General features: G+C 36.3%; 1 protein-coding gene across 1 annotated transcript in view; it reads left to right on the top strand.

The window, feature by feature from the left end:
- LOC128892326 (neurotrimin-like) overlaps positions 1–14,611 on the top strand; it is a 276,285-nt gene that overhangs the window by 252,819 nt on the left and 8,855 nt on the right. Inside the window, exon 9 of the mRNA XM_054152691.1 lies at positions 8,601–8,666. Within this exon, the coding sequence (XP_054008666.1) occupies positions 8,601–8,666 (66 nt within the window). The remainder of the gene's footprint in view (positions 1–8,600; positions 8,667–14,611) is intronic.

Here is a 14,611-nt window from a genome sequence, read left to right as displayed (position 1 = left end):
TGTCACAAGCAAAGTTACAATATCATGTTTGTCTAAAATAATAGGAGACAAAAACATGCTATCGTCTCGGTTGAGGATTTTTGTTCTTACAACATACAACTCCTCGTTATTTAACACTACTTTAAAAGATGACAATTTACTCTTATCCGTATTTGTAAACATAACTCTCTGTAAGTGTTCAGTAACCTAACTTCAGCTTCTTTGACATCACTTGCTGATAAATACAACTTCTTCCGCTTGTCTCTAGTCAAATACAGAGTTTTTGTCACTTCTTTTACTTTAGAAACATTGTGTTTTTGTGATTTGCGCTTTTTGAGTAGTATTTTCCGATTTCTTAGGAATCTACGCACCCATGCTATGAAACGTATGAGTTTTGTATATGTAGAGAACAAACTACTCGCTTTAAATGGCGAACCCTAAGCATTTATCATGTTTGCAAGCGCACTCTTTTTTATTTCGCTCTTTATTATGTTTTCATTTACATTTTCTTCTGTAGAAGGTCAATAACTTTCGTCCTTACTAAGCCAACTTGGGCCCAACCACCATTGTGACCCTATAAGCTGCGACGCACTACAACCCCGCGACGGCAAATCGGCTGGATTTAAATCACTCGGAACGTATCGCCATCTTGACGCTCTGATTTCTTTGACTCGATTGTAAACAAACGTTTCCCACTGAATATCACGCTTTAACCACGCTAGGACTGTAGTAGAATCTAACCAACATGTCACGCTTTCTACACGACGCGTCAATGACTTGAGAATCGAATTAGTAAGTCTCACGGCTATCGTAGCCGCCATTAATTCAAGGCGAGGTATAGTCCCGCTCTTTGGCGCTATCCGAGTCCACGCACTCAGCAACTGTACACGAATAAAGTTTTTTGCCTCGACTCTTGCAAATACTACTGCGACATAGGCCGCTCCGCTCGCATCCCCGAACGAATGAACCGACAGTTTACCCTCTCCGATTCCTCACGGCAATTCTATTTTCTTTAATAACGGTAATTCATTCGTCCATCGTAAGAATTCGTCGCTTCGCTTATCATCAATTTTTTCATCCCTGTTCTTCCCTCTAGCCACAATCGTGTGCGTAGAATTCTTGGCTGAAGAGACACAGGGCAAGTATGTGCGCCCGATAAAACTCTTTGTTACGATCTTTGGCGATCCCAAATCTACTACCGTCGGATTAATACTTATCGTATCTCTTTCTTTGTTCCACGAAATTCCGAGTACACCTGTAATTGTATTTTCCGAGTAATTTTCTTGATGTTCCCATCCGCGTAAATCAAAACCGTCCATAGTCATTACTGTTGTAGCTTCCTGTATAAACATACGCAGCTCTTCTATTGAATCGACGCTCGTCACGCAATTATCTACATAGAAAGATTCCTTTAATTTCTGGACTAATTTTTCTGACCATAAACATTTTGTATCGTTTTTCGCGAGTTTCAAGGCCTTCTCTAAATGTATCGTTAGTACCTCGGACAACAGAAAAGGACTAGGGGACAATCCAAAAACCACACGACAGTGTCTAAAAACCACTGTTTTAGCGTCCTCCTGCCACAAAAAACGAAGAAAGTCTCTCTCTTCGTTCTGTACTACGATTTGTAAAAACGACCCTTTTATGTCCGAAATAACTCCTATTCTTCTTTCGCGAAATCTATTTAACAACGACGGCACGAGCTCTATAAGATTAGGTCCTTCTTCAAGGCATTGATTAAGCGACGGATACCCTTTTTTATTAGCCGACGCATCAAACACTGGCCTAATCTTTGTCGTACTGTTTAACTTTATAACCGGTCGATGCGGCAGATAATGACACGCGCTTCCCATCTGTTCTTCGGAAACCCTTTCGATAATATTTTCCGCCAGTCAATTTTTGAAAACGTTGTCATAGACGGAAAAAAGGTTTTGCTTGTTTAATTTGTCGATTGTAGTTGTCAACCTATGCTTTGCTATATCCTAATTTTCAAACAAATCCTGTTTCCATGGAAGTCGAACCATATACCGACCGTTGTCTTTCTTATAAAGTCTCGCGTGCTTTTATTTCTAGTCGTTTCACTTAGCTTTTCTATTGGGTCATTGATACCTATAATATCTAAACGCCACAAATCTGACATGTCCGCCTGCCGCACAGACATTGTAGTAATCAGCGTAGCTGTATCGTGTTTCTCTCTCGTTTGTTTGTTTAACCGACCCATTACCGTCCATTTGAGAAGTGTTCCCATCGCGAATCGTTTCACAAATCGTGTCTTTGCTCATCACCGAGAAATTGCATGGGTAGGACTCGTCCAGACTTTTTATTCTAATCAAAAAAATGTTGGACTTCCCTGTCTTTAGCCTGACACCGCCAAAGAGCGAGTGCGTTTCCTCGGTCTCCCCGCGCGGTACATAACCTATCTCTTTCGCAATGTCCGCGCGAATATACGAACGCTGTGAAGCGGTATCTAAAATTGTCCTTTCAGTTTTTTCTCGCGAATTAGAATAGAATTTTACACGCAATGTTTGTAAATAAACTTCGAGCGTCTCACAAATCGTCGCCAAACATTTTTCTAATTTTGACTCGTCTTCGTTATGCTTATCTGGCGCCTTATTTTCCTTCTCGACAAGGTTCGAACAGAAAAGTAATATATGTCGTCGGCCACACCACGCGCACTTAACTCGAACGCGGCATTTTTTTGAGATATGACCACGATTTATACAAACAAAACACACGTTCTCTTTTTGTACGCAGTCTTTTCTTTTTTTTAAACTCATTTTCCTCGCGACTTCAGACCCCTGACTATCGTGCTTACCGTTACAGAATATACATACTATCTGTTTTTCTTCCTTCGAGGTGAGCAGCGCGCCCGCGCTCGCACACTCCCTAGACGGCTCCTTAGTCGGCTCCGACTTGCTCTTCGGTCTCCTGCATCCTTCTCCTTCCGTTGAGATTTGAAAACCCTGCAGAGCCACGTCTATGCGTTCTTCATTTTCCACTTCGACCTGCAGAAACCTCAGAATCCTTGTTAGCCGATCCTCGGTCTCTCTTTCATCTTTCATGTTTGCTGCTTCTCGCTGTCCGTTACGTTGCCACGCTCGTAGCACCTCTTCCGGGAGAGACGACTCCACCAGTGGATACAACATCGCAGTACACTTGTAAAACTGTATTGCGTACATTTATTGTATTAGAATAAAGTTCAGAAATACGCAGAACGCGTGGCAGAAAGTCTTGTTGCAAAAAATTCGAATGTTAAAGATAAATCGAGAAATGAAAAAAGAAATCCACTATTTGTAACGCACAATTGATCGTATTGCAATATTAAATTCAGTCCTTAGAATTTTCAAAAGTACACACAATGCATGGCAGAAAGTTTTGTTGCAAGAAATTTAAATAATGAGAAAACGAACAGAGATCCACTATTTGTAATAGATAATTTATTGTATTACAATAATATAGAAAAAGAAAGGTCAGATTTAGTTCTTTAAATCCTCAAAAGTACGCACGACACATGACAGAAAGTCTTGTTGCATTTAAATGTTACTGATAAAGTGATTAAGTTTTTTCTTTAATAAATTTCTTGCATTAAGACTTCCTGCAATGCGTTCCGCGTACTTTTGAAACCTTAAAAGATTCAAACTGATCTCCCATTTTCTATTATTTGAAGTCATTCATTATACAAATTATCTTTGTAAAAAGAAGTGAGATCCCCATAAAAAACTTCAAAAAAATAAAAAAATTACGCCAAGTACATGAAAAAGTGGAGGACTCAAGGAGTTATTATAGAAAAATAGAAGATCCCCTTAAAAAAATTGAAGAAAGTAGAAAAAGATGTGAAATCGAAATGAGCAGCCAGTACATGAAAGTCCTTTCCACGTCCTTTCCACGTCCTTTCCACGTCGGGCCTGGCCACGTCAAGCATTTGACTTCCAGACCACAGACATCTAGGCAAATGTCTAAACAGTCTCAGTTTGTGGTTGATACACTATTTAGCTTCTTCATTTCACCACCAAAGTGTGGAGCAGTCAGTTTACATGAGTTGTTATTAGGGTCTGAACGTCCGCACTGTTAAACACAGCATTTTAGCTGCACATAGTTAAAAACCACCGAATTTTACATTGTGCTACACATTGTCGCCTTTGCACTTTATTGGAAAGGACTTTCATGTACTGGCTGCTCATTTCGATTTCATATCTTTTTCTACTTTCTTCAATTTTTTTAAGGGAATCTTCTATTTTTCTATAATAACTCCTTGAGTCCTCCATTTTTTCATGTACTTGGCGTAATTTTGTTACTTTTTTGAAGTTTTTTATGGGGATATTCTATTACTATGTCGTCTCGACCAAAACGATTCTTCAGGCTTGTAACTGCCTTTTCATAATTTTCTTCCATAGGCGGAAAACTATTCACTAGTTCGCTGGCTCTTGACCCCACAACTGTAGCTTGTAGAAGGTATTGGAACTTATCTCCTTTACCAATCGCCTGATCGTCGTGGATTTTCTTGAATTGGCTCCAAAAAGGGAGCCACTCCGTGACATTACCGTTGAATTTGGGCAGCTCAATCTTTGGAAGATTCAATGTCTTTCTCTCGATCTCGGCAGGAGTCCTGTAGTGCTGCTCTGTTGCGCCTAGAAGGCCAGTCGTTTTTAATTTGGCCGTCAAGAAATTTTTCTTATACGCGTCATCCGTTTCCAACTTCTCTGCGATTGCCTCGTCGTCTAGGTCGGAGTGAAATAACGCGTTATTAAACGCCACGTGTGCTTCGTTCAGCTCCGTCATCTTCACTTTCAAGAGTTGGAAAGCAACAATTTTTTCTTCTTGTGTAGACCCTCCATCCTCCATTGTTGTTACGAAGGCAGTATACGCCTTCGTAAAATTCATTCTATTAATCTTTCTCGTTCTCTTAACGACCTCCATCTTTCAGCACTTATTTTCCTCACTTTTCGAGGTTTTCTAACCTCAATTTTTTTTTTCTCTGACTACCACCAGAGTCTAGTGACTAGATTCACCGCCCTCCACGGTCGCCACAATGTTAATAACTTAAAAGGGTCCACTAGGTAATCGTAAAAATAAGCAAGTCAGTGGTCTGTTAGATGAATCGGAATTTATTGCCCGCAGTACCTTTTCTTCCGCAAATCAATCCCACGACCGACATGTGTTCACATTGTCCAAATGGCGCTCGCACCTTTTCGTTCGACAATTACCGAACAATATTATTGACTTATACTCGATACCCAACATTTAAACAAAAGGGCGTTTTCAGAAAAGGAAAATCAGATTATAATACTAGAATTGTAAATAACAACTAGACATCTGTATCGATCCTGTATGGTAAATAGAACTAGATAGTATGTATGTAGCATAGTGAGACAACAATACAGTACCAGCAGATACGAGTCATGATGCTCAAAATGGTCACTGCAATCGATACCATTCTTTCAATAAAAAGACCGAGTTGTATGGGATCCACGGGATGTTTTTAATAAACGAATTGACGCAGGAGCACCTGGTGCCTGAAACAACGCTACAGTTATAGTAACACGTATATATATATATACACTAAAATTGAGATTAAACGAAAAAATATTTTACCTCCGTGTCCCTTCCATACTGAAAATACAACTTTAATTAAATCGTCGTTTATACCCAGATTTTGCAGCAAAGAAGTATTAATCAATACGGTAGCGTCTACATTTTTTTTAAAAATGACAAGTTTATTATAACGTGAAACAAACGTAACGTGACGTTACGAAGTAAATAAACAATTTTTTCACAATATCTAAATAAAAAATATGAGACTACGCAATTTATTCGTATATTCTATACTATACGTGTATAGGTCTAAAAAGGAAACACCAGTGAGTGTTACACCCCGATTTTGAAGAAACTTTGTACACTTAGAAATTACACTTAGAAATTACACACCGAATCACACCATCTTCAGTTCGTGTCACTCCTGGGGACTAATTTTCTGGAAAGGTTGTTTCAAGAGAGACAACCCTTTTATCTGATCCGCCCCGTTTACTTATACGCTTATAATTCGAAAGTGATCAGAGAAGTCGAAAAAATGTTCAAATAAACATTGCACTATTTTTAGAGGCCTATAAACCAGTATCAAAAAATTTCAGAAAAAACTTTTTTTTGTGTGTATTACTTTAAAGTTACCATAATGACAAATGATGTAATATTGTACAATTGTCGCTCTAGTAGTCGATATTGCAACGGAAAAAGTAAGGTTTGTGATGAAATTCGTTAGTTTCGATACTTTGGGCGGATATTTACTGTTACGAGCCAGGGCGATAGCGACGCGCGTGTGAACTCTGCGAGTGGGTTGAATTCAAGAATCGAAGAAGATACGATTAGTCCTGTTTATTTCAATGGATCCAAAGATTGAGAATGGAGTAGACATCGCAGACGACTCTGACGCGAAGTCAGATAGCTGCTGGGAATTGGTATCTCCCGGTAAAGGGTAACCGTTGGGAAGGTTAGGTAAGGATTGAATCGTATCGTTGGAATATAATACGCGTCGTGGATAAAGCCTCGCACATATTAATTCTAAACAAATAATAACTCGAGCGGTAAAGTTATTATGTTGTGGGGTCGTTACACTGGTTAGGATTGCTTATTCCAATGGTGAAGGTTTAATAACGATTTAACAGACCTTTTAAGGTTAACAAATGATTATATATTCAAAACTGAATAATTCTAATAATACAATTGTACAGTGTCATGTTGTCGCGGTTAGTGTATGAATTTAATTACCTAATTGTTGCACGGTGTTAACGCACTGGCGATGCGAGGGTCGAGAATGCTTCTATGTCGTAATAGATTTTGTACCGTCCTCGCGGATCTATATGGTTAATGTTGATCGAAAGTGATCTGAAGCCCGATCTTATTGAAGCGCAACTCTGAAGACGATCGACGTGACTTCACCAAGTAACTCTTTCGTACTAATCCCCCGAGTAACGAAAATCATGGGTTTATATACCCCTAGATATTGGTGGGGATACGTCAGTGATTCCCATATATGGAAATTTGGCGGTTGAGATTTTCGTTACTCAGAGGTGAACATCTGTGGGGCTTTAGGGAAAATTTAGATAAAGGGTTACCCACGCAACGCGAGTTAAAAGATGATTCTGAGAAAAGTATGGTACAGCTGCAGGGTCCACTTCGGTAAGAATCCACATTCCAAGGGGTAGATAAAATAAATGAACGCGTGCTTCGAAAAGAACGGGTGTGCATACGTAACATTGATCTTGAAATAAATCAAAATTTTTAAAAATGTCAAGGAGATGGGAGGGTACTTTTTAAGAAAAATAGTTTTTTTCTGAAATTTTTTGATACTGGTTTATGAGCCTCTAAAAACAGTGCAATGTTCATTAGAACAATTTTTCGATATCCCTTATCATTTTCGAGTTATAAACACATAAGTAAACGAGGTGGTTCGGACAAAAGAGGTATTGAGCTGCTGGAAAGTCCATGCCGATTTTTGGTAGGCGATACAGGTCTGAATATATCGGAATGGCTGAAAACAAATAAAATGTGTACATTTCTTAAGAGGTGGAAAGATTGTGGAACAAAATGGTACATACATAATTCAATAAATACACATCAAAATTCAAATATGCCTTTGTATTTTTCTTAAAAATAGGCATGAATTTTCCGGACAACCTAATAGTTTCTCCCTTGAAACGCAAAAGTGGCACAAACTGAAGATGACGTAATTCATTGGAAGATCCCACAAACAATTGTATAAAGTTTCATCAAAATCGGGGTGTAACACTCACCGGTATTCTCTTGTAAGTCAGACACACGTCTGTGACGACTTATACAATTTCATGCCAATATTGTAATATTTGCATCTGTATTTCGTGGAGTTCCCGAATGACAGAACAAAAAGAAATCTGTATATTTTTAATATCAAGAGGAATTTAAAAAATCCGTTACTACTTCAGCAGTTTTATGTCTCGTTTTCCTGACGGAACCTATCAAAGCTTAGAGATCGGCTTCTTGAACACGATGTTTGAATCTCCGATGTATGAGTGCATAGCATTACATACATGCGCTTACTAACTTTTCATGAATAAAACATAAGAAAGATAATCAACCTGAAAACGTTCAAAGAATTTCCTGAATACGAAAATATGTACGGACAAAAGTAAGAGACCATCGGACTTATTGCAATATCGCATGCTTGAAAGCGTTAGTCTGCATTAGATGCGATCATTTAATACTTGTTCCAAAAGTTAAAAACCTGTTCTAAGAAATTAGTTAAAGGTGAAGTTTATTTTCATCGAAGAAGGGCTTCGGCAACGATGGGAGAGGAGGGTTTAAGAATGTAAATCATCGTTTGAGACGATACACCGACCAATTGCATGGAAACGATCGGATCTTCTGGATATCTATAGTATTGTACATACAATAGTGAATAAGTACAATATATTTATTTACATTTACAGGTTTTCTTCCATCGTTACCGTTAACTTTCATTCGTGCCATCGTATATATCGGGACGTATTTTAATATCAGTTATAATATATTGATTAAAGAAGTGGAACCAAGTAACGTCTCACTTAAAGAGGAAGTAAGCAACGTTTCACTTGTAATTATGTATCTTGCAGATATTCCAACGCCAACTACGGAATCGAGAACATCAACAACGACGCTAGCTCCCACAATCGAAGAAGGTAAGTAAACAGATTTCAACGTAATGCTTTCTTAACTGCTATTGGTACTGCGGTAAGGTATACACAGTGCGCCAGGAAAGCGAAAATACCGATACACAGGATGACTCGTCTTCCAAAGGTCACATATTTATTTAGAGAAGACCGCCATATTCTAGGTTGAAAAAGATGGTACAAGCGATGATGAGCATTACTTCATAAAAAAAAATTAATCGAAAGTGCAGAATAAAATTTCATAAAACATATTTTTTTCTATACAATGCAACTTTCACTTGTTCTTACGTTTGCGAATATCGACAATGCTATGTTATTCGACACGCATTCTGAGAAAATTAAAAAATTTGAAGCGCTCGTGGCAAGCATCTAACTTGTGCCTCCCCGTAACCCAATAATGACAAAAAAAATTAAAAATTTTGAAGTAACATGTTGAATTTAACTAAATGCAATATATTAAATACCATTAACCTCATCAAAATGAGTTGCCTGTATATACAGTAATGTGCTTCTCAAGGTTTTGTATGAATAAATAATCTGCAACCCATATAAGAACAAATTTTTATTCATATTTAATGACGACAAAATAAAAGAAATATAAAACATAGGTATATGTTAAAATAATATAATAAAAACGTAAAACAGTTCAGTATATTTGGCATTACCGGCATAATTGGCACTACCGATCAAGAGTAACAAGTAGTATCTTATACTTTGAGTAATATGGGGAAAATTTTCAAAAAACTTCGGTCATCGCGCATTATTCCCTTTACTGCTTATTGCTCAGGAGCGTATTACTCGTAAACGTATCAATAATATGTACGTGTCTGTATCTAATTGGTCAGGGTCTTCTTTAAACAAAGTCTTTTTTAACACATTCGCGACTGGCAGATATTTTACGTTTCGAATACCGAGTACTGACGAAAGTAATAAAATTCTGAAGCTGGACATCGTAAATTTGCATCTTTAGGACGGAGATAAAAATTACAAAATATGTCTTCAAAGATCAATGTTGTAAATATGTAGTGTATAAAATAAAAAAGTAAACTAGCTGGTCCTTGTTGCTTCGCGAGCTCGCGAGTAGAATTGTTCTTGCTCGATTAATTCATATAGCTATTCATGTTTATTTTGGGTGCGATCCTTTACGGGCCACACAAGGAAATTTCCGATTTCCGATTACAGCGGCATCTATCACAAATAAAAAAAATGTTTGAAACTAGTGTTTTGAAAAGGTCTCATAGCCAGTTTTCACAGTGCATGATAAAAAATGAGGTTTCCATTACAAAAATTATGTTGACCTTGACGTGACTTTGACCGGTCCTTTGAAGGCCAAACGGACACGATCATTCAATAGAATTTTTGAAACCCTAAAACATTTTTCTAAACCATTTTTCTCACAAATGTTCCATTTTGGAAATATTTGACTGTTTCCATTCTTTTCGAGCACCCTTATGTATACATATATACATGTGTTATACATATGGATACAAATGTAATAATAGTAATATATGTATATATATTATTTCCGTTTAGTTATTCGCGCATAAATTTATATTCTCCCATCTAGATTGCGTTATTGAGTTAAGTTTTCTTAAAAAAACTAAAAAACTATTGGACCGAATTAGAACAAAATCTAATCACCTCTAAGTTAGATTGATACACATTGATTGCATCATCGATCATATTGATCTCGCTATTAGTTTTTTTTACAAAACGTTAACGGAAAATTTGTTTACATACGTACATACATACGCGCGCACACGCACACGCGTGCACGAACAATTTCTTAAAAATAGGCTAAAATGATTCCAATGACCTTGAAACATGGAGATCTGCTAAAAAATCAATTTTTCATTTTAGAGGCATATACAATAACTTCCCTATAATCGGAAAGTTTAATACATTCGGCGCGAATGTATTAAAACAGTTCGGTACATGTTCGCGAATAAAGTCTTCGATTGGTCTGAAACCTTATATTCAAAGTTCTTGACTGAGTTTACACTACATAATTTTTCATCCTGTAAGTTTCGTATGGACTCGATATCATCCAAGCACCACTGTGAAATCGATAACTGGTAAACTCAATTCGATAGATTACCGACTACACGGATCGACGGGTAATATGCTCACGTGAGAAGGTTCGGTTCAGTGCCGAGTAAACAACAGCGCCCAATCACGAATTACCTTAATCTGGAGATTATAACGATCCAATTTGAAAGACGAAAGGAAATTTCGATCACAGCGTGAGAACCGTTCGATCTCTGACTACAGTTATCATTAACCCGTTCCGTGTCACGTGTACCACTAGTGGTAGACGCAGACATATTTCTTTAATTAAAGAACCTATGGTCTGGAAGGGCTCGGAAAAATTCTGGAAATTCACTGAAAACATATATTTTATAACAAATTTAATTCTGTAAAATATATTTGCACCAAAAGAATGATGCACAAGTGGTAGACGATGTGATAACTGTTCTAAACAAGCTAACTACGTATGGACTGATGATGTAATGAAATATTGTGTGATACTATATGAATCTTTAGTCAAAACATCAAACGGTCTGATCGACAAGTCAGGCAAAAACGGCTTGGCACGGAAGGTGTTAACTGAAGTATATTATCAGAGGCATGCAAACAAGGTACAAATCGTACAATATTTTTCATCGCACTATTTCCCACCGTTCTGGTAGAACGTGAATGTCGCGATGAGAGAAGGATTACATCGGTAATAATCTCCAATTTTTTAATTCGCTTTTTTGTTCACATTATTATGATCTAAAGCCAGGAGACAACACAAGTAAAGGCAGACGGTACAATCTGGTGGATGTCCAGCTCTTGCCTATAAGACCAAAAGGATTGGCACCGGGGTGTGAATAATAATCAATTACAATTTTTTAATTAAATAATTGATTTAAACAAATTTAATTCAATCAACTTAATTAATAAATATTTTGAATAAATGTAATTAAAAATTATTTAATTAAAATTGAATTAAGCAGAGTTAATCGAAAGTCGTTTAATTGACGATTGATATGAGCAAATTTAATCGAAAATATTTAATTGACGATTACTTTAAGCAGAATTAATTGAAAGCCATTTAATTGACGATTGATTTAAGCAGAATTAATTCAAAGGCATTTAATTCACCATTACTTTAAGCAGAATTAATTCAAACTATTTAATTGAAAATTTGTTTATATCTTCAATGTTAAAAGACATTTATATAAAATTCAATTAATTATATAAGTAACACATATAAATGAACATATATATAAACCAATTTGTAGCGACAAATGCAATATACTAAATACTATTAACCTCATCACAATGAGTTGCTTGTATATATAATAATGTATTTGTTGAGGTAATTCTATAAATAAGTAATTTATAACGTAAATAAGAACAAATATATATTCTTATTCAATGACGACAAAATAAAACAAATATATACCATAAGTATAAGTTAAAGTAATATACTAAAAGCATAAAGCAGTTCAGCTAATTTGGCATTACCGGCATAACCATTTCTGTATGAGCGCCGGATATATCTGGCATCCATCTGTGACGTGGGACACAGATTCCTGCGTCACAGCTTAAATCATTTTTAAATATTATTATTATATATATTTTACTTGCCGATAGGCAAGGTCAGGTCTTTGTCACAGCAGTCCCGTACGGGCCCTGGCTCGTATGTGAATTTCTTTTTCGTATTTAATAGGATGGACGGTTAAGATGCGAGCGGATTCAACGGTGAATTTAAATTAAATATTGAAAGCTATTTTACTATTGAAATATCATTGTCTGATATGTATTTTAATAACCAATGATTAGACCTTGAAATTTACATATTTATAATAGATCACACTCTTTCATTCTTTCAGTTAATTCATATAAAATTGAACATTAACTGTATAGAAGAATACAATGAAAATATATATATTTATTCGTTTCTGGGATATCAACTAGGGTTACCCCGGAATGAATTATATCATTTATTAATATCCCAGATTTGAACAACAGTGATTTCATATGATACAGAAATACAATAAAAATTGTCGGAATAATATTATATGAAAGATCAATGGAAATACCACCAGAGACAATCAATTAGAGATTCCCCGGAAATGAAATACCATTTATTGATATTCCGAGTGGCCACAACAAAATAAATTCATAATCATTTATACAAAAATATTGATTGGAAGAAAATCAACTCACCACTAAATATCTTTACAATACAAATCGAGAAAAACGCTGGTCTCGATGTTCTGAGTTGTTCTGGTCGCCCTGTGGTTGAAGGAAAAACACACGCACACGTTTTACGGTTATAATTAACGCTAAATTATATTTACAAAAAAAAAGATTTAATATCAAAGTATTTAAACAAATTAAATTAATAAAAGAAATTGAATAAAACGAGTTGTTTTACGAGGAACTAGAGTCTTTGCCTACCACCCACTTCGTATAATACTACTAAGTTCACGGTAATACAACTATGCTCAATTTAGCTCGTTCGGACTAATATCGCGCTTCGTGCGACTGTACGATGAGAAGTGAGAAGGCTCGTGCCTTGCTCAACCACGTAAACTCGGTGGAACGTTCTAGAAGCTTTGGAGACAAAGGATCTTAGAACCACGTGATCGTCGCCAGTTTATAGAAAAAGTCTTCGAGATTTCGCGACTCGGTTCACGCAAGAATTTGGTGTTTACGAGTTGTACCGCGTCTCGCGCCTCGCGCCCACCAAACCGCTCGATTCGTCCTAGCGACAACGTGCGCGCGGACGAACCACGCTGTTATTCGAGTTACGGCTTCGGTATTCGGAGCGTACATGAAGAAGAAATAGCAAAATAAAGGTTTAACCTAAATGCGCGATATTTACGTGTCCTTCTTCCAATAATATCTGTAACCGTGATATTTGAACGCGATGGTAATATTCGGTGTGCTTATCTTTCCAACAATTATACATGTATACTGTTACATTACATGATTTAACGCCTTTCATTCGTAACAAGCAACGCATTTAACATATTTACAATACTAAACCTATTAAAATATTAACAAATTGAACATATTTACAAAACTTTATACAAGGTGCGGCGCTGCCAGCAGAGTGAAAATGGCGTGACGACGTTGATTTCAAGGAAGCAATGTGAAACTTTGTTAAAAAATGAATTTAATGAACCACCGTCAAAGGCTAGGTTTGTGTTCGATTAGAACGAATTCGGGATGGTAAACCATCTCGAACACATTCCTGCCGACGAAATCAAGAAAAATAAAAATGAAAATATCGGCACGTAACACATCTAATAACCTTATATGTGTTACTTATACAATTAATTAAATTTTATATAAATGTCTTTTAACATTGAAGATATAAACTAATCGTCAATTAAATGGCTTTGAATTAATTCTGCTTAAGGTAATTGTCAATTAAATATCTTCGATTAAATTCGCTCATATTAATCGTCAATTAAATATCTTCGATTAAATTTACTCATATCAATCGTCAATTAAACGACTTTCGATTAATTCTGCTCAATTAAATTTTAATTAAATAATTTTTAATTACATTGCTTGTAATTAATTGTCAATTAAAGACGGAAATTAATTTTAAAAGTAATTAATTATTCGCAACCCCGATTGGCACAGAATTGTAAAGTAAGAGCGCTGAGTTTGTGTAAGAATCAAACGCAGCGTTGCACAAACGCTAAATTTGCGCAGCAACCTGTAGACGGATTTGAATGGATTGTGTTCTCGCTGTCATGCCATCCAATGTTATTACGCGCGCTAGAATTTAGAACCCGGCAAGTCAGAGTTAGATAGAGGCAATGTTATAGATAGATGTGGAAAATTACTACTCTATTTACGTCTGTCTGCAGCTACGTTGGAAAAGATTACCATAGAATTGCAAAGTAGGCACAATTGATTATAATCAATTGGAATTTTTGTATCTT

The sequence above is a fragment of the Hylaeus anthracinus genome, unplaced genomic scaffold, assembly GCF_026225885.1.
Source record: "Hylaeus anthracinus isolate JK02 unplaced genomic scaffold, UHH_iyHylAnth1.0_haploid 12002, whole genome shotgun sequence".
Taxonomy (NCBI): Eukaryota; Metazoa; Arthropoda; class Insecta; order Hymenoptera; family Colletidae; genus Hylaeus; species Hylaeus anthracinus.
The sequence above is the reverse complement of the archived record's forward strand: the minus strand, read 5'-3'. Positions and strand labels throughout refer to the sequence as shown.